This window comes from Poeciliopsis prolifica, unplaced genomic scaffold (assembly GCF_027474105.1).
Source record: "Poeciliopsis prolifica strain line A6 unplaced genomic scaffold, Auburn_PproV2 SCAFFOLD013, whole genome shotgun sequence".
NCBI lineage: Eukaryota > Metazoa > Chordata > Actinopteri > Cyprinodontiformes > Poeciliidae > Poeciliopsis > Poeciliopsis prolifica.
The window spans coordinates 4,405,368-4,433,084 of NW_026562388.1; the positions used below are offsets into that span (position 1 = coordinate 4,405,368).

Genomic DNA, 27,717 nt, shown 5'->3' on the forward strand with positions numbered 1-27,717 from the left:
CCAGGCAAGCAGCTTAATAACAGTTTAATTATAAAAAGCTCCGAATATAAACTCAGAGTTCAAATTATTACAGGACCATTTTTAATTTAAAAGACTAATAACTATAAAATTAAAATAAAAATTACCATTATCACTATTAAAACATATATTATATCTCTTATTTGTACACATGAATCATTACGAAGTAAAATAACGTAATACATCTTTAAATAATTATTTTCAGCTGTCACCTGACCAACATATAATCAATTCCAAACAGAATTCAATTTATCCTGTTGCTGAAATGATAGAAATAAATTACATTTGTTTGTTTTCCACCCACAATAAATATTTTTTTTCAAGTTGTTTTTAAAAATGACTACAAATCATGAGAGGCCACAGCAAACACATGGAAAAAGGTGCACTGTACAGATAAGGCTGAAATTGAACTTTTTGGTCCAGTTACAAATGAAAAAACAAACAACCCAAAATGCTGTCCTCACGGTGAAACATGGAAATCCTTTTCTTCAGCAGGAACAGAGAAGTTTCTAAAATTTATCTGTACCTCTAAATATATTTCAATATTTATTCCTAAATGTTGGACCTGCAATTCTAATCAAAGCAAAGTGTTTTCTGTTCCTCTTAATATGTGATGAAGATAATGGAAGCTGTCAGCCTGCTTTAATCATTTTAAGAGTGTCATAAAAAACACGTGGTTATATAGCCTCCAGTCTATTGCACTGTTGGTATGATAAACACACACAGGCATGAGTAGTCCGTCTTGTTTATGATGTGATGGTACTCCCAGTGCTTTTCAAGAGGACAGAGCGTACACATTTTCCAAATTCACAATCTCCAATTATTTATTCCATCTTTGATTAGAGCTATATATATATATTTTTTTTTTTTAACAGAAAAAGATGGCACAAAACTGCACAATGTTACATTTATTTCTGATCAAGTTTCAAGGAGGATATTACGTCTATGACTTCATGTTACATTGTCAGAAAACTTGGTGCAGATAGGAGGAAGTTAGAAGGAAATGTGCAACCACTAAAGGTAGTCTGCATGTTTGCACATGTCTGCATGTGCAAGCAGACATGTGCATATATTCAGTGGTTTATGGCAGTACCTGTTTGATGTTAGCTGTTAGACCAGCTACAACATTTAAATTTGCCTTACCAGCCTGTGCAAAAGTAAGAAGTGCAACTGTTCCTCACAGACAACTGTTCTGACATGTTCAGTCAAACAAGTTTAAAAACATTTCTCTCATTTAGCCCTTTAAAGTACTCATGATATTGATTTCTTTAAATAAAATAAAACATTTATTTACTTACTTTTCTTGTCAAAACAGACAGCACTACATTACTTTGTTGAACATAAAACACTGTTTAGTTGTTTCTGCAAGCACTGAGCTTTCAGAAAGCAGTTTTGACCCTGACTTTCTTCGTTTTTCTGCTTGGGTTATTCAGTGTAAGAGTTAGAGTAAGCATAATGAGCAGAAGCGTTCATCTCAACTGTAGCCGATTTCTTCTTGCTTCTCTTGTGTCTGTAGGAGAGGAGGAGCCAGGTGACGGCGCAGCCAACCAGAAGCCCAACAATGGCCAGTACAGCAGCAAGCCATGCTGGGACAGTGCCTGAACATTCTGGGGTGAAAGGCAGTGCTGTGCTGCCCATTGTGGGTGCTGTGCTGCCCATTGTGGGTGCTGTGGTTGTGGTCAAACTGGGAAAGCTGTTCACGGTTGTGAAGATATATGGCTGCTCCTGAAAAATGGAAGGACATTATATTCAGTGCGATATATTTCTGACGTCATTTCAGGAATTTTTAGGTTTTTACAGTGATTCTTAATTTAAGTTCCTCTACAGATTTATGTCCTGCTTACAATTTCTTTCCTGAATTCATCTGACTTTATGTGTTTTGCTTCTGCTCTGAAATGAGCTTGTTGTTGATTTAACCACTTGTGGACACCGATAAAGTTCTCAAGGTCAACCAATGGAAGTCAGATGTACTCGAATTGATATCTGAACATCATGGCAATGTGTGTGAATACATACCCATGTATTGTGTGTCAATGTTCCAACAAATAGGGGACATTGACACACTTTAGTGTTCTAAATAAATACCTTTTATTTGGAAAAGTGTTCAAACAGTTATTTTGACTTTGTCATTGTGAGCTATTTACTATAGATTTTTAAAAGTAAACTATACACATATTGATTCTGGAAGTTTGTAACAACAAAATATGGAAAAAAAAACTTTACAAGAGTGTATATGTTGTAGCTGTGCTGTACTTACAGCAAAATAGATAGAAAAAATAGGTCAACAGTGACAGCCTGCAGCAGATATCTTACCTCAGTGGGGCACTTGAGGATATTTCTGGCATTGGTGAAATTGTTGTAGGTCTGTTTTTTACCCACTGGCTCAAGCTAGAGATAAAACAGAAAGAGGACTTTGCTCAGCTTAAGTGGTAATTTAGCAACACTATATCTAAAACTCTGCAGTTAGATTTGTACTTTCGGCCTTGCCAAACTCACCATGTTGTTCCACAGAGCAGCAGCCATGTCAGCATGTCCTCGCTCACTGAAGTGGAAACAGTCCTGGGAGAAGTAGGTGGTGTCGGGCACGCCATCCTACAGGAAAACAAGCACAGGATCACTGAGTGTGTTTTGTGCTCTAACAGGTCGGGAGTGTTTCCATCTTAAACCTAAATCTCGGAGCAGCAATTGAGTGTTGTTGTGCAGATGGCTTACAGCATTTAAAGGAACGATGGAATTTCTGAAAAAAGGCTGGACAACCACAGCAAAGTCCTCTTTGCCATTATAACGGTCTCCATACACCAGATTTTCAGTCTCAATCTAACAAAAGTGGATACAAAGGTTATTGCTGACTTCTTTTACTCATAACATGTTCCAGAGATGACACTATTCTCTGTCTATAAACCTGAAGTTCCCGGTTGATCCGTTTCAATTCAGCCAGCTCTTGGGAATCCTCTCCAGGTAACAAGAAGCAGGGGCACACTTGCCTGTGGGTCAAATGGGGGAAATTAACAGCTCAATTTGGAAAATGAAATGTTTCATTTCAAATGGATTCAAATGTTGGTCAGAATTGTCAAGAGCCATGCTAAAGATATTTTAAAAGTAAACTAATTGTCTCTTGCACTTACATAACCTAAAAGAATAGATTCTGAGTGCATTTTGAGGAAAAATACCTTGGTACAAAATAATTGTTTGTTTCCTACAAAATCATAAACACCATAAAGGGAGGAACCTTTGACCATTCCGCTTTACAAAATCGATGTGGATGTTTCGGAGTCCTGCATATTCTCTCGAGCTCAGTCTTTTTTATCTCTCTGATCGGAAAAGTTCAGGGAACTAAAAAGGGTGGTGAGCCACTTCTGTGTTGATTTGGCCAACATTCTGCTCAAAGACACAATGACGACCCATTTCTTGTTTGTTGTTGCCTACATCAGATTTGTGCTTAAAATATCACCTGGTATTTTAGAGTTTCCAGTGTCATTCAACATAAAAAGATTTCCAGCAGTTTGGAATTAAAACTTAAATTACATATGTTTCAAATGTTCTTAATTTTCTAGTGTATTGTTATGGTACTGGAAAAGAATATAAATTTAAGACTTTTCACATCTGTACCTTGGGTGCCTCTATATGTTCCTGACACTACAGGGGTTCTAAAATTAAAAATACTTCACAAACCTCTTCAACAACATTAATGATATCAATTATTTTCAATAATTCAGTGCCAAATCTATGCAAAAGCTATGCAAACTGGAAAATTTCAAAGAGACACCTTTTGGTCTCTTTTATATACATTTCAAAGTGAATCTGACTTAATAGGATTTCTCCTTAAAGTTATTCAGAGAACTAGCTCATCAATAAGAAGGTTTTGACAAAAAGTGCTTTCCGTCTTGGACTCAGTGGCCTTGACTTATGAAGACATGATCAGACTATTGTGTTGCCTACTTTTGGACCAAGGTGCATCCAATTCCATCCTTTTTGATTCTGCGAAGGCCTTCAATTTCCAGGATCTCTAAAACGTTGACGATAGTTCTTGGAACCTGAAACCAAACACCAAGAAAATTTTATCAGACTTTTATGGATCAGTGCTGATCTAAACAAAATGTAAAGAAAACAATTTCAGTCAGACTTGAGATGTTATGATGTGTTATAGTCATCTTACTTCGTTGTAGAGGATATCCAAGCTTGTCCTCAAGTAATTGGTGTAGTTTGCTGGTGAAAGAGTGGCCTGTGGGTTTTTAGGCAGAATGAATAAATAATTAACGGTGAACAAAGAGTTTTGTTAAGCCTTCTTAAAAGCAGATGGTACCCTGGATGAGGTCCTCCTTGTCCACTGAATACAGAAGATGTAAGGTAACACAAAGTCACTAAGGGAAAATAAGACATTTCGGAATGATTTGCACATTCCCTCCATGTGGGAGCTGTGTGACTAGCAGCAACCTGTGAACGCCTTTCCTACACAACTCTCCTTTGACTGCACATGCATGACAGCAATAAAAAAGATGTTCAGCTAAATAATCTCTATCTATACTGATGTCCCCTTTCTAATGCTACCCTGGGCAACTGTCCCTATGGCCCATATCGCAAACCACCATTGATCCTTAGCATAGCTACCTTATTGGAGAAATAAGTGCAACATGAACTGGCTTAGTCTAAATCTATTCTGGTAGAGGAGGCATGCAACCTGTAAGCACCCAATCCTAGAGCTCATTTTAAATTAATGCAACTTTTCTCCTGCCCTGCTTCAAAAAAGAGTCATCAAAAGAAAGACCACTGAGTCTATAAAGCCTGAGGTGAGTCATAGAAGCTAGATGAAGAAAGTCTTCTGAGTTGTTTATGCCTCGTAGGGAACAAGGCCTGCTTCTGTTCTCCTCTGTGCTTCTTTAACGCAGACAGAGGCTGGGATAGACGTGGGAGGCGGGAGGTCCGTGTTGGAGGGGTAAGGTAACAGAATGTGCTCATTGAAAAGAAACCATGCCTGCTCTCATCTCACTGACACAATGAGGCTATTAGGGGAGAGGCCCTCACAAAGCGTCATTATGCTCTGGAGCGCAGATCCATTTGGGGAGTGATATCATAAGGCAGTGCCACATAACACTCAGTGAGGCCTAAGCAGACACTCAGTGCAGTTCAGAGGGAACTCACCCGGTCATTGCAGTACTGACAAAGGTCGTTGCCTCCAATGAAGAGAGTCACAAGTTTCCAGTCATTCTGAAAATCCACCGTCTAGCTCCATCCAATAAAAGATCCAGAAAGACAGACAGACGGAGAAAATATTAGAATCAAATGTGTTGCATTGCAACAAAGCTGAATAGCAGTTTAGAATCAGCTAAAAACTCACAGCATCATTTTTCATGGCATCAACCAGAAGCCTGACCTGATGTGGAACCCCTCTGCACATAATTGGATATATTGTCAGGGTGGTGTTTTTATGAGTTCATAAAATGTCCACAACATTGGACAGTGTTTGAGCTTACCCTGCTTTAGCCCCAGATACAGCCATGTTGAAACCAGTCTGATCTTTTCCAGTTCCCTTTGAAGCCCCTTTGATACCAGGATTGAACTTCTTCAGGACATCTGATGTAAGAAGTCAACAGAAAAAAAATAATAAAAATTATTACAGAGAGATTTTCCGTTTATTTGGGCTCGGACTGACCCCTAGTGGTGCCATTGTGCAATTACACAACGTAGAAAAAAAATTCTCGAGTCTTACTGGGCAATGTTGTGACAGTCTCAAGAGTATCATCACCTCCAATACTAGGTAGAGAGAGGAACAAAGCGAGCCAAGTGCACACAGTTTTACATGATTTATTTATTTTTTTCCAGAAAACTTTTGTGCAATCCCTCACCTCCATGACACCCCTCTGTACTCTATGGGAAGCTCCACCAGGTTTGTTGCTCTTGCACCAAATGCAGCCTGATGACATAGCATGAGGATACCAATTTTAGCATTTGTATAACCACCCAACAATAGATTTCAAGTTCTAGTCATCATCCACAAGACCAAGTGACACCTTTCCATAAATTATGTAAAACAAGGGTGGACATTGGGCCAGGTTGTCCTTTTTTTCTACATTTCTACCACCAAATTAGACATCTGTAAGCAGCACTCACTGTTAGAGAGTCTCCAAGAGCCCCCACCACCTTAATATCTGCTGGACGCACTCTGTGGGCTGACAAAACTCAGATATTGGTACATTTCTATGTGTCAAACACAGTCTTTCGCATGATTGTCACAGGATGTTTACCGGATGTGGGCACAGAGTTTGATGGAGCTGTGTTGGTGCAGGAGAAATCGCTGCCCCAGTTCTGGAAAAATTACAAATACATATATTTTAGCATGCTGGTCACCCAATAAATATTCACTATGTTAATTTAGGAAAACATGACATACAGTAATGGGAGGTGATGTTGGTGGAGGGCCTGGGAAGGTGTAGTCACTATTGACTGCTGTTCGAATGAAAGGGTTGCTCTAGATAAATAAACAAAATGAAAATGACTACATGTAAACATTTGGAGCAATATATAGTATACAGTTTCTGAAAATTGTTTACCTCTGTTGGACACTTGAGGCCAATTTCAGCTTGGAAATTTTGGATGTAAGTCTTGTTGCCAACTGCCTCCAACTAAGACATTGTGAGAGCCGTTAACTTATTTTAGATTAAAATAAGAAAGAAGAAAAAACACAAATACGAGACGTGCCCTGGACTTTACCATGTTGTTCCAAAGGGACCGGGCCATGAGGGTATGAGCTTTTTGGCTGAGATGAAAACAGTCAGGAGAGAAATAAGAGCGATCAGGCCGGCCATCCTAGCATAGAAAGTAAAAAAAATTTTAAAATGAATAAAAGGGGAAGAAAAGGGGAAGAAAACAATTTTTTGATAAAATCTGCACACGCTCACCTCTAGCCTGGGAAAGACAACCTCTCTGAAGAAAGGCTGCAGCACCACTGTGAAGTTGTTTTGTGTGTCATATCTTCCAGAATCAATCAGCTCTCTCATGCCACGCTGCAGATAATAAAGAGACAACGTGTTGAGAATTACAGCCAGGTGGACAAGATCAGCACAACAGATATCACAAGACAGTTTAGCTTCTAAGACAGCATGTGTTTCAGTAAAATCCAAATTAAGAACAGAAACAGCCTTTATTGTTATACAAAGGAGAAATAAGCATCATTCTTAGGTACTAAAAGTACATTTCAAAAATTGCAGAGAACTAAACATAATTCTTCATAGCATTGTGGGACATTATGCACTACATGTAAGCAAATACAAAATTACAGTTTCACAACTGGAAATATATTGTTGTACCTGATATGCTCTGTTGAAGTCACTGAGCTTCTGCAGTTCATATGATTCGTCAGTAGCCGTCAGCACGCAGGGGCAAATTATACTGAAACATGTACACCAGGGCAGTTAATAGCAACATGTCGCAGGTTTTTAAGTCTTACTTTTTTGCCTTGGAGAGACAAAAATCACTAACTTGACCATCCAGGTGGGACAACCCAAAGATTTATCCTTGTGCAATTCACGCAGGGGTACGATGTTGAGCATCTCTACCATGTTAACAATTGCACGGGGTACCTGGACAATTAAAAAAATAAAAAATAAAAATAGCATAGTAAGTAATTGTAATGTAGACGTTGGCACTTTTCAGACACATTGTGCACAGTGCATACTTCCTGGTGGAGTATGTCCAGTGCTTCACGAATTCGAGTGACAACATTTCTGGCTGAAAAGACAACCTGTAGGAAAAGAAAATACTCTTTCAATTCATTTGATGGGAAACGTTCAGTTCAAACATTTGCTTGGGATTTTGTCACATTTCAGGGGTATTGTACTGATTGTATGACCATGCCTTACAATGTAAAATAATGTAAGTGAAAACATATTGAATCTAATGTAAATCATTAATTACACAACTTTAAATTGAGATACGGTTGTTTATGTCTTAAAAATAACCAGGTGTCAATCAAGTCTCAAAACGTGTGAGGAGAAAGCACTTACACTGTCTGTGCAATAGGCACATATGTCATTACCACCAATAAACATGGTGATCACCTTCCAGTCATTGAAGAAATCAATGCGCTGAAGAAGACCATATATAAAGATTGTGATATGATACATGAACAAAACAGCACAGTGACAATAAGACGTTGTATAAAGTTGCAAATAACACTTCCTTCCATACCGGGTCATTTTTCATTTTGGCCACTAGAGTGCGTACTTGTTGTACCATGTTACTGTAAAAAAAGACAAAGTTCAATAAGACAATCAGATGATATGATAAGATTACAACACATGCACTTATAATGGGAGGAAATAAAAAGCTAAGTAATATTTCAGATGTCTGGAATACTGACACACTCTGTGCTCCGGCTACAGCCTGATTGAGAAAAGCCCCTGGACTGTCCTGGTTTCCGATGCCCGTTGAGAATCCAGTCACATTGGGGTTAAACTCCCTCAGGATGTCTACAAAAAATAATTCAAACAGATTTTAAAAAAGAAATGCTTTGCTGCGGCTTATAGATACAGATAAATAATTATGCTCTGTTTGGTCATTTCAATGACTTGGGGCTCCTAGACTTAGACTTGTACTTTATTGATCCCTTGGGAAGACTCCCTCAGGAAATTGGTTTTGTTTTAAACAGAATATTATCAAGTGAGTTAATAATCATCTGTACCATTACTGGAAAAATTGTGGTGATTAACTTTTTAGTTTAACAAAATGCAAAGATTTGAAAAAAATGATTAAACAATACACAGCTACATCAACATTAATGGAGAATCCATGTTTAATCCTGGGGCAACACTGAATGTTTTAGAAGAGCAGTCAAATTAAATTGGCTCAGGACTTTTGCTTTTGTATTCAATGAATTTACAAAAAAAAAAAAAAAAAAAAAAAATACTGAAAATAAATAAATTATTTGTTTCAATATTGTGGGAATATTTGACTGCAATAAAAATATTCTGAAAAAATATTGTGTTCATCATTGTTCCCAATAAATGTGTATCTGCATTAAATTATACAACTTCATAAATAACATGTTTTCGCCACTTAAATTGCAGTTTTTGTTTTAAGAATTAAAAATAGAAATAAAAACACATATGAGTTGCCAATGTCATCTTATATAAATTATTGAAATAAGCAATGGTTTTAATGCAATACAGATAAAAAAAAAATACTTAATATAGCTTTAAATTCTAGGCTGATAGGTAACTGCAATAAAAGTCAAATAATTGAACACACACACTGATGTCTGAACTAGACTTATGCGTCCATTGTATGTGTGACTTTGATTGATGTAACATATTAAATATTAATTCCAGCTTGTTATCAGCGCAAAGCTTAAAGGCAAAGATCTGCGATGTTATCAGGCTACCATACCGCACGTGTATTTGATGTGTGCGGAGGTCATCCATCAGGGCACCATAAATGTCGGAGGTTTAAACAGCAACAGAAGAAAAGTGGTTTTCTTTTTATTATTATTACAATAATACTTTGATCGAGCCGTTTATTTGACGCTGGAATATTTCAAGTCATCAGTCAACTTTAAAATTCAGACAAAGAAAACCTGAGTACAAAAATCTTAACATGGTGATTTAATTTGTGGGGTGGGGAAATCAATGTCAAACAATCTGGACTTGGGGGAAAGTATTGCCTTCTTGATAAATATTGTATTAATTGTGATTTACTAAATTGTTTTAGTTTCAGTTTTACCTGTGACGTAAACAGTACATCCTAGGACCTGTAGCTCGTCTTGGAAGTGGTTCCAAGACAAGCTACCACTTAGAGTTTGTAAATATATAGCAAATACATGTTTGTTAAATATTTTAAAATAAAACATAGAAAACAAACATACTTGGTAAAGTTGTCACATTGGATATGTCGTCATCTCCGCCAATGCTGAATATTGCAGAAACAAACCTTTGTTCACTTAAATCTTAGCTCATCGAAATAAGAATCATTAATACAACAAAGTACAGAGTTTACCTCCATGACAGTCCTCGATACTGATAAGTGACCAACAAGAGGTTATCTTCTTTTGCACCGACACCATTGGCTGCCTGGAATGATATCAGATGTGTAGCATCACAGAAACAACCAATGCAAACAAAGGAGATACAGTGAAATCTGTTTTGGTTGCCTTCCCAATAAGTTTAAATCGCTTTTCAATATTATGGTGTAATATGTGGCTCTCTGCTCCCAGCATCCCTGTCTCTCATCAAAATCGTTACCTTGACTTAAAAATCAACGTAAAAGTCCCTAAAATGACTGAAAAACATTTGTGTAACATGTCAGTGTGATAATATTTTTAGTACTATGATAATGACATTGACCCTCAATACTGTCTTTCTTTATCATCATCACGTTGCCCAATAACAATTGTGGATGGACAGATTTATGCAGCTAACTTAGCTGCTGACATGAAAAAAGATGAAAAACACTCACTGTCAGTGAATCACCCACAGCTGCCACCACCTTGATATCCGCAGGTCTGACGTTGTGAACTGCACAGAAAAATAACATCTCAGTTTAAATAGCCTAAAATCAAGTGCTTTCCAGATTTTAAGTTTAAAAATAAATCCTTTACCTGATGTAGGTGTGGTGGGAGAAGGATTTCGATCTGTGCAGAGCACTTCAGTGCCAGTAACCTGACAACAGAGACAATCTCTCATTATTCTAAAGAAGAGTCTCTGTTTATCTACAAACTTGGTTTGGATCTTATCAAAGAAACTCTTACAGGATCTATCGGTGCAGAGGCTTTGCTAGCAACATTCTCGTGTTCTCTTCCATTGGGGGTGTTTACGTATGTTCGAAGAAAAGGCCTTTCCTGGAAATTTTTAAATGTGTTCAACAAGTTCAGTCTTAGAAAATGGGATTTAATGGTTTACCTTACCTCCGTAGGGCAGGGAATGGTGATGAGATCATTCTTTTCTGTCTGGTGCATTGAGGGCTGGAGCTGATAGAAGAAATCTATCATTAGTTAAAATTTCGGGGTCATTATTTTTTGTAATTGTATGTTTAATCAAAGCGATGACACGTATGCTCTGTTTACCTGACCACACAGATTTAAAGAAGTATGGGAAACACAACCCAATGTTAATCTCACAAGATTAATCTTTACATCTGTTATCTAATCAGTCAGACTGTCTAATCATTATTCAATCTTCCTTTGGGTTTTAGTGACTGTGTCCTATTTTCTGCACAGCACGTTGTTTTGTTGAATACCAGACATGATGGCACAAACTGTTCTTTAAATTGAGATTGTTTCTCATTCATTTATGAGAACTCACCAAATCAATCCACAGCTGAAGAGCCATTTCATTTATATGGGAGTCAGTGATTTCCTTCAAAGAAAGATACATCACATATAAATTACACATTAGCTCATAGTCTTTATCCAATGGTACAGAAAACACATGGTTCACAGCTCACAGATAGCTATGACACATAGTTAGTGTTGATTTCTATTCACTTACAGAATCTGAGTAGGATTCAAGGATAACTGGTGAAGACTGTAGTGCAACGGTGAAGTCTTCACCTCGGCTGTACTGAGCTGGATTTTTCAGCAGATCACTTACAGAGTCCTGAAAGCAGATTAAACACACAAGTATGAAGATAGCTCTGAGAAACTAATGCACATTACAATGTCATGTACTACAGCGCTGTACCTGCAGTGCTTTTAGTAGAAACGCTTTCTGCAGACCTGGATTTATACCTTCTTCTGCACAAGCACACCTGCCACAAAGCAAAAACAGGAAACATGTAAATCTGACAATCCTTCACAGCTTATAGGCATGTATTGTAGAAAATCCCTCATCTTGAAGTTTTGCTCATTTTGTGTTGTATAAACTTAAATGTATTTTTATAGGATTTGAGTAGTAGATGAACACAAAGTTTAACACCGTTATAAAGCAAAAGACAAATGATGCGTTTTTAAAAAATTTTCTCCACATAGAAATGTGAAAAGGGTTGTGCACATTTGCGGTCTGATGGGGTCTGATATATTTCTCATCAGATCATCTGCCGGTCTGATGGGGCGTATATCTATGATTCTTAAATGATTTTGAAATAATTAAGGCCCAGTAGATATGTGAGAAGTAACAGGTGTACATTTGGCTCCCTCCATCTCCCATATCCTCGCCACAGCCTTGCTGCTGATGAAAAGGAACTCCACAGTATAATTGTAACACCAGGATGTCCTCTAAACAATCTTCCAGAAAACTGCAAAATGGCTGAAACACTGACTTCCTGTAAAAGCTAGGCTAAAAATCAACTTGGTAAGAGTTGACTTTGATTTTTAAAGTGTGATCTTCGATTGTTTTTTCTAGTATGGATTATAACATTTATTATTTCCCCGTATTTTGCCAGTGTGATGTAATATTTATGTTTTTTTTTTGTTGTTTATTGTTTGTTTTCAAAAGCACTTTGAATTATCTTGGTTTATTGCATAAAGAAACAATGAAACATGTTGTATTTCTTGCTACTTTTAATAATTAATCATTTTTATTACTTCCTTAACACTTTTTTACTAACACTTTTGCATGCGAACTGCAATTATACAGTTTGCATTATACTGCACCCATATTTATTAACAAGGAGCAATGCTTTAAACTGATTTTTGTCAAACACTCACCTATCTTCTTGACGATTTTCACTCCAAACCACTACACGAACCATAGCGTGATGCACCTGGAAGCACATTTTCAACGTAAAAGTATTCAGTTATTGTCTCTCATTTTTTTCCCACTGTTTTAGGGAACATCAAAATCACACCTGCTTCTGCAGCATCCTCAGAGCTGCGTCCACTTCCTGAACTGTGGTTTTAATGTTTTCAACAACCTATAATGCAAAGAAACACACACCTCTTTAATACACACTGTCTTCAAAGGGTAAAATAGATCATTTTGTAGATTTGACACAAGAAGCCTCACATCTGTTGAACAGGCACATGTTAAATCTACAGGGATGAACAACAGCACAATGTTCCATTCTGTCTCCTCCTAGGACATAAAGCCAAATACAAATTATTTGTATTTGATTCAATACAAATAAATTAAATGCTTTGAACTCATGACGGCTTTCTTGCATGAATAGACTGAATATACCTGTTTGGAAAGGTAAAAGGAAAGGTCTTCTGTCTCTTGTATTAAACTCCTGAAACACATTACCGCCACACATGAGGAATAGTACAAGTTTCACATGCAAGCACTTGAATGGTTGATGCCTGTGTGTTACCCGTGGTGCCAAGAGATCTGATCCTCATGCTGAGAGACCACTTTGGGATTAAACATGGAAAACAGCTCTGTACAAACAAAACACATTAAATAAAATACTTGGTGTGACAAAGCAGTTTCAGCACATTGTAAGATCTCAGCAAACAGAAAAGTTTTATACTTGTAATCATGGCGTGTTCATAATTATGTGGCTTGAAGGTCAGTGTTATGGGTTTATGGCTGACTGTCATATCCATACAGATAACTTTTTCTTTAAAGTGCATCCTAATCAGAACATTGACGTGATAAGAGCTGCACTTGATGTGAACTTTCCGGCAACCTTGAATGAAATACCTTCTAATAAATAATCGGAAGAGTACCTAGTGGCAAAGCATTGTTTTGATTAACCTTACCTCTCAGCCTCTTGACAACTGTGGAGGCTTCATTCCTGATAATTAAAAAAAATGCATGGCATAAGAAGCTGCAAACTTAGTCACAATTTTGTCAAAATGCCTAACTATTAATGAGACTATGAGTTTATGTTCTCTACTTGTTTTTATGTCAAACAGAAAAGTGGCAATCATTCACAGTGTCGACTAATAAAGTCAAAATATTATCTGCGACATTTATTTATTGGTCAATTTATTTTAATACTTAGACTAAAGCAAAAATACAGCATAAAAGTTACAAAAGTTACACATATTTTTCAATGAACATTAATGTGCAGATCCTTGTACGTTCTTGTTATTTTGCTCTTTATTGAGAAACAAACATAACAAGCTGAAATGAGCTAGTTGTCAGCCTGCAATCTACGGATTGCTGTTTACAAATGGAAGTTTTAAAACAAATGGAAGTTCACTCCAATAGAAGAATTGTGTGGACATTCACAGTGTTGTTTGCACACCACGACAGGGTGTGTGAACTATTTACAGTTGATTGTGAATATCTTCAAACTACCAAATTTGTTTTTCTTGCACATTAAAAGCCAGTGTGCATCCTACTTTCAGTCTACTGACCTGAAATGCACATCAGCATTTTCTTTACCTTCATTTTAAAGCAAAGAAGAAACTTTTTGCTGCAACATTTATGTCAATCTGTAATTTGTTTTGCTTAACTATTTTGCATTTTTTGATGACAGTAACAGGCCCGTATCTTTGAAGACTAAAGTCAGTGTCTGTCTGTTTTACTACAGACGGTGCATGTACCTGTGGGATAGAGGCATTCCCAGGGTGTAAAGGCCTGCGATGTGAGCTGGTGTGAGAGTATGAACTGATGACAAGGAAAAACAAAAATCAGAAATGTCACAACTTCCTGAAGAATTGTGAGTTCCCGAAGAAGCAAATCTCTCATACAAGCAACAGCACAACTTCCTCAGTAAATGTAGCACTGCTTTACCTGATGGGAAAGAGGACAGAGAGCCAGGCAGTGCTGTGCAAAGAATTGACATGAAACGTTCTGTCTGCAGCAGAAAAACACTATTGAGTAGTTGAGCAATACATCAAAAATAGGACATAGAAAGTGATACATTCATCTTATAGAGAACGACAAATTACGATACCTCCTTTAATTCGTGTTTTGCGGGTCCATTTTCTTGCAAATCCACACCAACCCCAACTGTGACAAAGGGCTAGATTATTATTTTATTGTGGGAAAACAGCCCTTTGAATTTTTAATACACGTAATCAAAAAACACAGATGAATTGAAATCCTTGTGGAGTTTTGTCATGACACTTTTACAAGTTGAACTTTCATGGTGTGCTAATGCTGGTAGAAGTCCTCAGATATTTATCTCTAAATAAGAGAGATGCTGTAAATTTACACCACGTCACCAACGCTACATGTATCTTGTAACATTGGTAAAACATTAAATGTAAAGAACTTGTAAACCTTTAACGATTATGAACGTCAAACTCAAACAGTCTCTGACTGCTCTTAAAGAGCCGGTTGGCTATTTAGTTTCCAGATCTCTGATATCACAAGTTTCAGTAAACACAAGAATCTTTGTACAAATTGAATGCTCTACTTCAACAGGAAAACTTGGTTCTTTACCCATGAATGTGTTGCAGAATCCAAGGACTGCCAGAACCAGGATGGCAGCTGCGGCCATGATGCAGAGAGATGGAGGGCACACGGAGAACTGTTTGAGTCTCTTTTTTCCCCTCCTGCTCAGATTCAGATGAAGAATGACTGTGAGCTTTCATTCACTGTAAATGTACACCCCACCTGCAGAGGGTGTGGAGATGGCGAAGACTCCCAAGAGGGCGAGGTTTTGAACAAGGAAAAGAGAGAAATAAAACAGCACAATTCGAAAGCTAGAATAAATGTTAATGATAATAAATATTACTCTTTGCTTATCACAGTGATGTTGAGTCCTACACAGACTTTGTACATTAGAATAAAGTTAGGTTAAAGACCTTGCAGTTGAAATAAAACATTGATCTTAAACGACTGAACAATATATAGATCTTTGTTAAATTGATCTCATTCTTTTAATTTTCCACAGCATAAACACAAACTTTATTTAATTTAAACAGAATAAAATGTTAAATGAAAAGAGAAGGATTATATGTGGGGCCCATTTGTATGCAGCCTCCTGTTTTCTGATATCACAACATAAAATCCAGTGCCGCCATATAAAGTCAACTTTAATTCATGCTGATGCTGCATCTATTCCAACTTGGATTTATAATCGTATAAAATCAAATGGGGCTTATTTTTGGAAAAGATGAGATGCAATTAGATTACTGTAAACTTTATGATGTTTGCCCTTAGATGGACTTTTGATAGTCTATCACGAGTCTCTGAAGAGAAAACCTCCCTGCTATATTATGATGTGCTGCATCAAACATCACATGAGCACCATCCTCATTAGTCTCCCTCTGACTATCAGTCCTAAACTGCTAAACAGAGGCGCAAAAGACAAGAACTATTAACATACACATCTCAAATGGAAATGGGAAAGGTTATGAGAATTCAAAGGGCCCCTCACCAGCAGGAAGCCCTCCACAATTTTTATTTATTTATTTTTTTGTTCATAGAAATGTAAAAAAAATTCTAGATGTAAAATTTAAATGTCACCCCTCCCAGACCAAAAAGCACATTTGCCCTGAATCCCCCCGGATCTGCATGAAATGACAGTGATGGTGTTCAGCAGCAGTCAGTGGAAGACAAGAACCACTGTGGCTGTTGCTATGCTGCTAAGAAAAATAATAATGTTAGGTTTTCAAAAATTAGAGACAGAGAGAGAAAAAGGTGAAAGTGTCAATTTGTCACCCAGTTGTTCTCTGAAATGTGGGCAGACTGTGAGATTATCAACCATTCAGCATAGGTAGCTTAGCTACAGACTACTGTTTGCCTCCATTTCACAAGCAGTTAATGAATTAAGAAATTAAATTACCAACATATTCATATATTGAACTTGTCCCTGTACCTTTTACCACACTTAACAACAGATGAGTCAGCAGCTCTAAACCACATCCCCCCTGACCTGTCCTCTCCTAAGAGAAATTAAAGCTACAGTATGTAACTTAAAAAAATGTTTTACATATTTGTTAAAACTGTAATTTTTTCTGTAACAATAAGTTACAGGAGTGCATTTAACAGTGAGTGAATGAGGTTGACTGACGTCACTAAGAGCGTCCTACTGATTCTGATTGGTTGTTTTGGCTGGAAAGTTGCATTGCTATATCTGGCAATAGCAGCTCAGGGAGGAGGTGGAGGAGATTGATTGCTTTCACAGATTATCTGTCTCATAACAAACTGTCACGACATGGTGCCAGCTTTAACAAATATGGAGAAAACATTTTTTTTAATTAGTTACACACTGCAGCTTGAATAAAATGCAACAACATAGCCGTTTTTGAGAAGTCTGGATTGCTTCATGTTTATTTTGCACGTTGCCCGTGACTGTTGCTCTTGGGGAGAGACATTTCAGTGATATAAACTAATTTTAAAAAATGTGAGCAACCTACTTGCACACTGTATGCAGGCTGTTGCATGTAAAATTCATGAGCAGTAAAAATTGTCAGTATTGGACCAAAGAGAGCACGGCAGTAGCAATTCTTTAAAATTGTGACGCTTTTTATGGGTCAGATAGAGTCAAGAAATTGCAACAGCAGCTGCGTGGGAGGACCCAGTTAAATTTTTTGTCATGAAGCCCAAGATCCCTGGCAGCCCCTGCATGTGAGGGCCAAAGAATAATGTATTCTGTCATGTAGTAAATTTAATTGCTGGTGTTAGACACGAGACAAATAATAATAGTTAGTGCTTAACTGGTGGATTAGCTTCTTAGAAGCCTCTGTGATTTTTGCTTTGACCTGAGTTACTATGACAGGTTTTTGTGTTTCTCTCACTTTGAGGCGTGTCATCGTTATGCTTCTGCATCTTGATTTCCCGGTGGTTGGATTTCTTGCGACGCCTGGCGGCGGATAGAAGTAACAACATGTTGGCGCGGCGGCAGCAGCAGCGGCGGCGGCGGTCTCTCTCTCTCTCTGTCTCTCTCTCTCTCCTAACCGGATGTTGATACTGGCTGAAAGCGGAACGCAGACAGGAACAGCTGAAAAAGAAAAACAAAGCCACGACGACGACGAAAACAAAACACTTGCGCACACAATACAGGGTAAATATCGATGACAAAATCGCGGGACGAACATTACAGAGCCACTGAAACCGCATTTTGAAAGGTAGGAAGCTGTTGGTGCGGAGCGACGCTGAAATGTTCGTTTGTTGTTGTTGTTTTCTGCTCCTAGCCTGTTGTCGTCGTTAGCTGAGCGGTTAGCCTGATGTTTGCTTCCACTGACTTCCTCAAGGACTGAAATGTTTTGAAAACCTCACAAGTAAGGCGTTCATGTTACATAGAGCTCAGCTTAAGAAAAAACACACAAAGAAAATGGATCACCTTTAAAATATATGCATAGTTGGTCTTCAGAAGTAGGACATTTTCAGCTTTATATTAAATAGTCTTTAAATACTAAATACATGCGCGGTTAATAAAGATAATATGGCTTGAAATGCAAAAGCACAAGTTTCCAGTGCAGCAAAAGCAGGCTGGGCGACACAGTGGAGAAAGGTAAGACATTATTTCTAAAGAAAAAAACGTGAAATAATGAGATCAGCTTTCAGTGGTTTGCAAACAAGACTGTTAGGTTGTCATTTTAATAATAAACTCCTGTTTTATGGATTTTTCCACATATAATCATAAACAGATCAACCTTAAATATTTCTTATTATAAGCGTTTTATTGCCTATTTTCATCTGGAATTTAAGATAGATTCCAGCAGAGTGTAGTTAATAATATACTTTTTTAGTTAATAGTATACCTAGAGTATAGTATATTAAAAAATAGCAAAATATGTCCCAATTTTCTGTTGTTATGGATTCATTTGCTTCACACCAGTTGATCTTCTGGAAGATACTTATTTATGATAAATCACATAGACTAATAACATTTAAAAAGAGTCAAAGTTGACTTCATTTAATGTGCTTGCTTATGATTTCCTGTCCATTTTCTCTTGTGCTCTATTTCTGGTGATTGTATTCTGAACCAGAAAATGGGACGCATCTTCCTGGATCATATTGGCGGGACACGCCTCTTCTCTTGCGCCAACTGCGATACCATCCTGACGAATCGCTCCGAACTCATTTCCACACGCTTCACAGGAGCCACAGGCAGAGCTTTCCTCTTCAATAAGGTACGCACACATATAACTTCAGAGGCTTACACTGTGTCAACAGTATAGATTTCTGATTAATTTGGGAGCTTTTAATGGTTTATTTGAACTGCTCTTTATGCAGATTGTACTCATAATATACAGCTTCACTGAGTTCATTAAAAAAGATTACGTGCAGAAATTTGAATTTATATTTTCTGTTATTTCTGAGCTTAAAATTATACATATGCCCTACTAATGCTTTGTTGAATGTTCCTTACCGAGTTTTAGCAAAACAATACACAGATTTTTAAACTTCTGGACAATTCTGGCTGAACATTTGACCTGTTCTCTCAGAAATAGGAGTACTCATTCAAATCTGTTGAATCTGTGGCAGACCTTAAAGGATAGTCAACATGTTTTTCAAGAGGGTAGAGGTTATAGCCATTTGAGAAGGTCAAAATCATTTTAATATGTGTTTGTAATTCTTAACTGCTTGGAAAACCCAAATTGAACCAAAATTTAAACTGTTTCACTCAAACTATTAATCTTGTATGAAAGAAAATTAGTTAGATTGATCTAATTTTCACTCGAGGATCACTAGCACTAAAACTCAACTCTGTCCAGAACTGCAGTATACTAAGAACATTGTTGTTTAACATCAACAGGAACTGTGAAAAGATCACCTTTAAAGTAGAAACAAATCCTTCTATTTTTTTTGTCAGACAGACGAACATATTTGTCCATAGTGATAGGAAGGATGTTTGGAGGAGGGACTGCAATCCCAAAAAAAACATAATGTGGGGTCATTTGTTTCCAGTGGTGTCTGTGTTTTAAACAAAGACGATGGAATAACTAGTATAGAGAAATACAACCAAATCCTTCATATCGACCTAAAATCAGCAAGAAAATATTTAAAGCTTGGACAGTAATTCACTTCCACACCAATTTCTTGATACTAGTTTGTAACTATAACCTGATATTAATGCCAATGAAGAATATCATCTCAACAGAACTGCAAAGCTTCGGAACCACAACAACAGGCTTCTTTGTCACCTCCGCAGGTGGTGAACCTCCAGTACAGCGAAGTGCAGGACAGAGTGATGCTCACCGGCAGGCACATGGTGCGGGATGTCAGCTGCAAGAACTGCAACAGCAAGCTGGGCTGGATCTACGAGTTTGCCACCGAGGACAGTCAGCGGTACAAAGAGGGCCGCGTCATCCTGGAGAGGGCGCTGGTCAGGGAGAGCGAAGGCTTCGAGGAGCACGTCCCCTCGGACAACTCCTGAGCTCCGGACCTGCCCCCCGCCCTCCCGCTCTGCTCCTTCCTCCTCTCCATGCTGCACACATCACCAGCTGGACACAGGGGAGAACCTGTGAGGTTTTGACTTCAGCTTCCCTCTCCTTTCTTGATCTTTGACCTCTGGCGATTTTTAAAAAAGAAATAAAATAAATTGTGTGCTGGCTAGGCACCCCCCAAAGTATTTCCAAAGTCCCTCACCGCAGCTGTAACGAGGTGTCCCTTCACTCACCTGCATAAGCATGATCACTGAGTTTACTAACTTCATGGACTCAGTTAGTCGATGCTGACTTGAGTCCATGAAGGAAACATGGACATGACTGTGCTGTTTCCATTTATGGAGTTAAAGTGTTGAATTCAGAGAGAGCTGATTCTCTTTGCAAAGCGTTGTAAAATGAGCCTCTACTTCTGATTTTTGTGATATTTGTGCTCCTGTGTTGTGTTGTGTTGTGTTGTGGGACCATCCCTTCTTCACATCGAATGGATCTCAGACGCCGACATGGCTGTTTATTCTCCATCGGCTGCATTTTTTTCTTCTTAGCTTCTAGTTTAATGGACGTAGTGGTGTTTCAAGATCTCCGTTCTCATACAAGAGATACAATGAGGACCGCACAGAATGATGTCATATTTTAATATTCTTTGTGCTTAATAGTGATTCAGCGCCTGCTTCGATAGTGTACATACGATTTGATTGATGCAACCTACAGAAAGTGACCTCCGCAGCTTCTGCTCATGACGTGAAAGTGGTACCGTTGGAGTTGTTACCATGGATTCTGGGTCTGCCTGTGTGCCGTGTGAAGAGCAAAGTGTCACTGTGACATCCTTCTTGTTTAGAAGTCCTGGTTTATAAAGTGGTGAGTGACATCTGAAAGTAGCTGTGACTCCAAGCTAAACACAGAATATTAAAGTTTGCCCTTTTAAACACAAGCTCTCTGCTAATGCTGCCTTCAGCATGATGACCCACACTTTGTATAACCTCCAGCTTGGGACATATTTTGTCATCAGATGACTTGTTTTATAAAAACCAAAAGCCAGGCGAGCTTTAATAGGGTACTTTGCCCTTATTTTTGGACTCTGTTTTTATAATCAAATTGTATGAAATTTGTTTTTTGTTTTATGACATGTCATGTTAATGTTAGACTATTTTGGGGTGCAGTTTGATATGGTGCTGGTTAGAAGTTTACGTAATGCTCTTCATCGTCGTGACAAATGTCATAAGTTTGGACATTTTTAGTCAATAAATTTTAACAATTTGGTGCACAAGTTTGAAATTATTGCTCTTTTTTTCTGATTTACGAAGGTTCAAAATTATGCATTTAGGCTCAGATATATACGCACTATTCCCACACATCTCCCCCAGTACTATTTGGTTAAATTCATTTTGAGAGTTTCAACACAAAGCCATGTTTTGGAGCCACTGGCCTCTCTTCTTGGCAGAAATGATGGAGCAAGTGTAAGGTTTTAAATTCAAAGAGTTGAGGACAACTTGTTTCTCGTTTTCAGAATCTTGATGGTGTCCTGCTGTTTCCATTCCAGGCTGGATGTGTGTTTGGGGTCTTGTTGGAACATAAGATGGAAGAAAACTGTTTACAATGTTCACAGATATAATGAAGACATTAAATTTTGATATGACTGGACAATGCTAGGACTTTTCACTCTTCTCTTTGTTTACCAATCATGGCGACCCCCGACTCTTAATGTTTCAGTCACAAAGGACTAGATCAGATGTGAAAATATAAGACAAGAAACAAATATCCTTCGTCAAATGACCTTTTGGTAAACCGACAAGGTCATGTGGTGCCGCATCCAAGCAGTCCTTTGCAGTTGTGCATTTTGGACAACGGTGGGCGTGGCGTGCCAGTAGTAACAGTGCATTGCAAAGTGGATGGAAAGACGAAGACAGGACTTGCTTCAACATCTGCAGCTTCACCAGAAACCAACTGGCTGAAACTTGGACAATGATCCCTGCCACACATTAAAATTGGGTTACTAATGAATAATGCAGGCACAAAATTTAACTTCTTATATGACCCATGCCTTGAAACTTTTGAGAATGTGTGGATGATGCTTAAAAGTCAGGCATATGCCGAGAAACCAACCAGTTGAAATAAAATCAGTTCTAATACAAAGAATGATCAGCTATTAGCTGAAATTGTGCCAGACAGGAGACATTTGCTTTAGGTGCAACTTAATCTTAATAAATAACATTGAGCCAGAAGCCAATGGTGATGTATGTAGAGTTTAGAGAAAAAAATCAAGAGTGAGTTGTGTTAATTAAAATGATCATTGAAGTTGCATGGTCATTCCACCCTGAAATAAAGAATTAGATGTCCTAAATAAATATTCGTGGGCTTATATAAACTTGCGACTGATGCTGTTTTTATGAATGTTTTACAAAGTTGTCATCAAATGCCAAACCTTCAAGATCTTTAAAAGTTTTGCTGGTCACACAGTGAATTATTTTTGCATGCAGAGTAGTTTCCACAGTCACAGAAATACTATATGATATTATGTTGTTCGGGTTTTGCATTTTATTCACAGACAAATTGACTTATCTGTTTTGTATTATAATTTTTTTTTTTTTTTTTTTTTTTTTGCTGTGGCTATAATCAGATTTTTTTGAATGTGATTTCTAAATAAATTTGTGGTCTTGCTGAGTCTACGTCCTTCTATTTTATTCATAAAAGACGCTTCAATTACTCATTGTTGAGTCGGGCCTTTTCCTGACATGACTGATCAGCGTTTACGAGGAAGAAAAAGGTACAATGTAGGCCGATAGGGGGCAGCAGAATACTGAGGGAAAACCTTCAAGACGTTCTCTGCTGGAAATGCGGCTGCTTGGCAAAGTGACATGTTTCACTGCACTCCTCAAACACGCTGTTAATGTCTCTCTGTGGAAGGGATAAAGGAATATTCTCAGGGATTATTCAGAATCAAGTAAATATTCAGAGCTAAAGAAAAGAAATGCTGCTTTTTTCTTTTCTTTTTTTTTTTTAAAGTAGAAGGTAAAAACCAAGTTTATTCAATCCTTGCAGCGCTCAGTGTGAAAAATCGCCACCAAAAATGGTTTATACATGGAAAAAAAGATGATTTACTCCTCAGTCCATACACTGACATTGCGGTATTGCGGTTCAGTTAAATATAGATGTGATGCTACAGAGAGAGAAGGAGAGACTTCAGCTGGAGTGGGGGGACAACAGGTCCCCCTTTTTCTGCAGTGGCTCCTCACGATGAGCATCCAGGACTTAAACTTTGCACACACAAATATTAAGATTCTTGAATTTAACCTGCAGAGCCTGCAGGCATCTACATGCTATTATATTATTATTATTTATTATTATTATTATTATTATTATTATTATTATTATTATCATCATCATCATTTCTATCATTCAAGAACTGGAAATGTTTATGGATTCAGAGCGCGGGGTAGATTTCTGACTCAGTTTAATGTCATTTATGACTGGCGGCAAAGAGTGTCATAGTTTCACTTTGTAGTTGTTTCCAAGTGTCCTCAGGTGTTTACAGAGACAGTCATCTATGGGGGGGAGGAGGGGGAATGTTCCTTGTCCAGCCTGTTTGTCTGCATGTGTGCAAACATATCTCACATATGTTTGCACACACATATGTGAGATACAGTTGTGGTCAAAAGTTTACATACACTTGTATAAAACATAATGTCATGGCTGTCTTGAGTTCCCAATACGTTCTACAACTCTTATTTTTCTGTGATAGAGTGATCAGAACACGTACTTGTTTGTCACAAAAAACAGTTATAAAGTTTGGTTCTTTCATAAATTTATTATGGGTCTGCTGAAAATGTCACCAAATCTGCTGGGTCAAAAATATACATACAGCAACATTAGTATTTGGTTACATGTCCCTTGGCCATTTTCACAGCAACTAGGCGCTTTTGGTAGCCATCCACAAGCTCCTGGCAAGCTTCAGGTCGAATGTTTGACCACTCTTCTTGACAGAATTGATGCAGTTCAGCTAAATGTGATGGTTTTCTTGCATGAACCTGTTTCTTTAGTACTGTTCACATGTTCTCAATGGGGTTTAAGTCAGGACTTTGGGAAGGCCATTCTAAAACCTTAATTCTAGCCTGGTTTAGCCATTCCTTTACCACTTTTGATGTGTGTTTTGGGTCATTGTCCTATTGGAACACCCAACTGCGCCCAAGACCCAACCTTCGGGCTGATGGTCTTTAGTTTTCCTGCAGAATTTGGAGGTAATCCTCCTTCTTCATTATCTCATTTACTTTCTGCAAAGAACCAGTTCCACTGGCAGCAAAACAGCCCCACAGCATAATACTACCACCACCATGCTTGACAGTAGGCATGGTGTTCCTGGGATTAAAGGCCTCACCTTTTCTCCTCCAAACATATTGCTGGGTGTTGTGGCCAAACAGCTCAATTTTTGTTCTGTCTGACCACAGAACTTTCCTCCACAAGGTTTTATCTTCGTCCATGTGATCAGCAGCAAACTTCAGCCGAGTCTTAAGGTGCCTTTTCTGGAGCAAGAGCTTCTTTCTTGCACGGCAGCCTCTCAGTCCATGGCGATGTAAAACACGCTTGACTGTGGAGACTGACAATTGTGTTCCATCAGCTTCCAAATCCTTGCAGACCTGCTTTTTGGTGATTCTTGGTTGACTCTTGACCATCCTGACCAATCTCCTCTCTGCAGCATGTGATAGCTTGCGTTTTCTTCCTGATCATGGCAGTGACACAACTGTTCCAGGCACTTTATACTTGCGAATAATTGTCTGCACAGTTGCTCTTGGGACCTGTAGCTGCTTTGAAATGGCTCCAAGTGACTTGCCTGACTTGTTCAAGTCAATAATTCGCTTTTTCAGATCCACACTGAGTTCATTTGACTTTCCCAATGTAGCTTTTGAGGCTGAGTCTGATCACTGGGTCAAATGAGCCCTATTTCAATGGGCTCATGAGAAGTGAACAGATGTAGTCAATCAGAATCACTTACAAGAAGTGAAGAGGCCATGACATTAAGCTAATTTGATTGACACAACTCTACATCACTAAAATTGACAATTTATGTATATTTTGACCCAGCAGATTTGGTGACATTTTCAGCAGACCCATAATAAATTTATGAAAGAACCAAACTTTATGACTATTTTTTGTGACAAACAAGTATGTGTTCCGATCACTCTATCACAGAAAAATAAGAGTTGTAGAACTTATTGGGAACTCAAGACAGCCATGACATTATGTTTTATACAAGTGTATGTAAACTTTTGACCACAACTGTATGTGTGCAAACATGCTCCTTAAACCTCCACTTTATTGCCCTGAAAGCATCGACAGGAATTCTGCGATTCATTCATCAAAAGGTTGATCTCACCATTGCCCTCTATTATAATTTTGTAATGCGGGTTTAAAACATAAAAGCAGTGACGCAGAATGAGGGGAGCCAGGGCATCATCCGCTCTCTCCACCTTCCAGAAGAAATATGAACTTATCCCCTGAAGCTGGAGAAGAACTGTAGGGAGGGCGGAAAAAAACAACAACAACCAAACAAAACAGGATAATTGTCCTCTTAATTGGCTCATGATTCAGCGTGTTCGGAATCTATTTAGCCTTTGTCTCTTTATTGTTTCTATGGAATGCTACCGAAACGCCTCCGCCCCGCAGATTACAAACTTCTTTTTCCACTTCTCTGTCTCTCTCTCTCTGTCTCTCTTTCTCTCTCTCTGTCTCTCTCTCTCTCTCTCTCTTCTCTCTCTCTCTCTCTTCTCTCTCTCTGTCTCTCTCTCTCTCTCTCTCTCTCTCTCTCTCTCTCTCTCTCTGTCTCTCTCTCTCCTCGCGTACACAAAAGGAGTGACATCATTCTGTCACCAGTAGAAAATAGCATGCTTTCCATTGACATCATCCTGCATCCCGTTGCCGGGAGACGGAGGGAGTCAACACGAGTTACTATGGTGACTGCACTTCACCTTCAAAGCTCCTGACCTTTTTGGTCTATGGCAGATGTATGACTGTGTGTGTGTGTGTGTGTGTGTGTGTGTGTGTGCGCAGCTGACGAGGCAAACAGTGGTCCCCGGTGTTGTGTAATGTGAACATTCAAGGTCTTGTTGAGTCATTCGCTGCGACGTAGAAGCTTTTTACGGTGCATTTAGGATTGAAAGGGGCTGCAGCCTGCATCTGATCAACATGTCATCAATGTCTCCAAACATGAGAATAATGGAAACCACTGTGTGACAGAGATAAAGGCCAATAGATTTTGTATAAAGTATATCTAAAGAGAGATAGCTGTGGTTTTGCAGAGACAAGGATAGGAGCATCGTTAACAAAAGGTTATGCAATATGTAAATTTACATAGACGTACATACTTAGGTGTTTATTGCTGTTATTTTAGAAGATTTTTGCTCATAACCCCTGAGAACCCAAAATTTTAGTTTCCTTCCAAAAATAAAAAAAATCAATCATCCCCAGAATTATACAAACCCTCCACAAGGAGGGTTAATATGAGCGGCTAAAGGTCGTTGCTGAAAAAAAAATAATCGGGTGTCTATAGGCACAGGTGTTTCAATGGTAAGTTAAGTGGAAGGAAAAAGTCGCCTATTAAAGAGGTTCAAGGAGATCCTAAAGGTGTTGGCTGCACTTCTCAATCAGAAGCAATGTTCAAGTATCTTACCAAGAATAAAGAAAAAGGAGGCACTGGAAGGTTGCAGTGTTTTTTTTCTTCAGATAAAAATACATTTTGTGTTTCCTGTGGAAGTACAAAAGTCATGAAGTTGAAAGAGGTCGCAGGCCTCAAAAATTAGAGATAACTGTAATGCGTGTTCTTCATTATGCTAATTCTCTCTACAATAAGCTAAAAAAAATGCATTTTGATGACGTACAATTTTTGATGGAATTTATGAATCAACATATATCCTCTTATGTTTGAAATATGAATAGATACGCTTAAAGTGGTTTTCTGATATTTTTGGATGGATGTTTTTCTATTTCAGTGTAGAAGTTTTTGTTTAGATACTGGTCACGTCTTTTAAATCTTTTGCTATGTTTAGCCAAATCTGCTTTAGTGTAAACGTTGAAGAGCAACTATAAAATGAAGGAAATAAAACATTTTTTGATTTTAATTGTAATTTAAAGTGGAAGTGTCCATCTACTTGTTCAGAAAGGCCAGTTTCATATCATTCTTCAGTTGAGGTCATAATTATTTAGATACTCCCGGTCTTTAGGAAAGGTTGTGAAGCTTCAACATCCAGTGGTGTTTCAGTGAGCTTGCAGTTATTTATTTTTGGAGAAACAGAATTTGCGGTTTTCGTTGGCTGAGCCGTAACCCTAAAAAAAAAAAAAAACACACTTGAATAAACGCTGTCAGAACTGAATTTCCTCTTCTAAAATACTCCGTTTTACTGAGACGCATCGGTTAAACTCAAGTTTATGTACTCAACAGGACACAAAACGAACACAGAAGGCTTTTAATGAGGTGATAGAGATTTATTGAGATACATTTAAGAGACTGCCTTTTCATGGTGTCCACACTGTTTACCTGAGGACGGTGACTT

The 27,717-nt window shown here is 38.1% G+C and overlaps 2 protein-coding genes across 5 annotated transcripts; one reads left to right on the forward strand and one right to left on the reverse strand.

Moving 5' to 3' along the window:
- Positions 1 to 8: 8 nt before the first annotated feature.
- plb1 (phospholipase B1) lies at positions 9 to 15,423 on the reverse strand. Of its 2 annotated transcripts, XM_055038887.1 has the most exons (43): positions 15,282 to 15,423; positions 14,791 to 14,846; positions 14,628 to 14,691; positions 14,438 to 14,501; positions 13,646 to 13,680; positions 13,255 to 13,321; positions 13,125 to 13,173; positions 12,951 to 13,019; positions 12,793 to 12,858; positions 12,653 to 12,708; positions 11,688 to 11,754; positions 11,496 to 11,603; positions 11,310 to 11,363; positions 10,913 to 10,975; positions 10,757 to 10,846; positions 10,607 to 10,667; positions 10,465 to 10,523; positions 10,006 to 10,079; positions 9,875 to 9,918; positions 8,375 to 8,483; positions 8,203 to 8,254; positions 8,019 to 8,099; positions 7,691 to 7,756; positions 7,495 to 7,595; positions 7,323 to 7,404; positions 6,915 to 7,019; positions 6,727 to 6,822; positions 6,567 to 6,638; positions 6,407 to 6,484; positions 6,261 to 6,321; positions 6,127 to 6,185; positions 5,862 to 5,929; positions 5,726 to 5,769; positions 5,490 to 5,589; positions 5,354 to 5,405; positions 5,158 to 5,238; positions 4,175 to 4,240; positions 3,958 to 4,052; positions 2,921 to 3,002; positions 2,731 to 2,835; positions 2,515 to 2,610; positions 2,332 to 2,406; positions 9 to 1,743 (listed from the first exon to the last, which is right to left on the reverse strand). In XM_055038887.1, the coding sequence occupies exons 1-43, from the start codon at positions 15,337 to 15,339 to the stop codon at positions 1,444 to 1,446; spliced, it is 3,330 nt and encodes a 1,109-aa protein (XP_054894862.1). In that variant the 5' UTR covers positions 15,340 to 15,423; the 3' UTR covers positions 9 to 1,443. The 2 variants fall into 2 exon arrangements, with proteins under 2 accessions (XP_054894862.1, XP_054894864.1); XM_055038889.1 differs by lacking the exon at positions 15,282 to 15,423 and having other exon boundaries at positions 14,628 to 14,707; positions 14,791 to 14,812.
- A 2,279-nt stretch (positions 15,424 to 17,702) lies between these two features.
- Positions 17,703 to 21,443, forward strand: LOC129365567 (protein yippee-like 5). Of its 3 annotated transcripts, XM_055038844.1 has the most exons (4): positions 17,703 to 17,850; positions 17,981 to 18,067; positions 18,779 to 18,922; positions 19,945 to 21,443. In XM_055038844.1, exons 3-4 carry the CDS (start codon positions 18,782 to 18,784, stop codon positions 20,167 to 20,169), a joined length of 366 nt encoding a protein of 121 aa, XP_054894819.1. In that variant the 5' UTR covers positions 17,703 to 17,850; positions 17,981 to 18,067; positions 18,779 to 18,781; the 3' UTR covers positions 20,170 to 21,443. The 3 variants fall into 3 exon arrangements, with proteins under 3 accessions (XP_054894819.1, XP_054894817.1, XP_054894818.1); XM_055038842.1 differs by lacking the exon at positions 17,981 to 18,067 and having other exon boundaries at positions 17,706 to 17,914; XM_055038843.1 differs by lacking the exons at positions 17,703 to 17,850; positions 17,981 to 18,067 and adding an exon at positions 18,074 to 18,300.
- Positions 21,444 to 27,717: the final 6,274 nt, after the last annotated feature.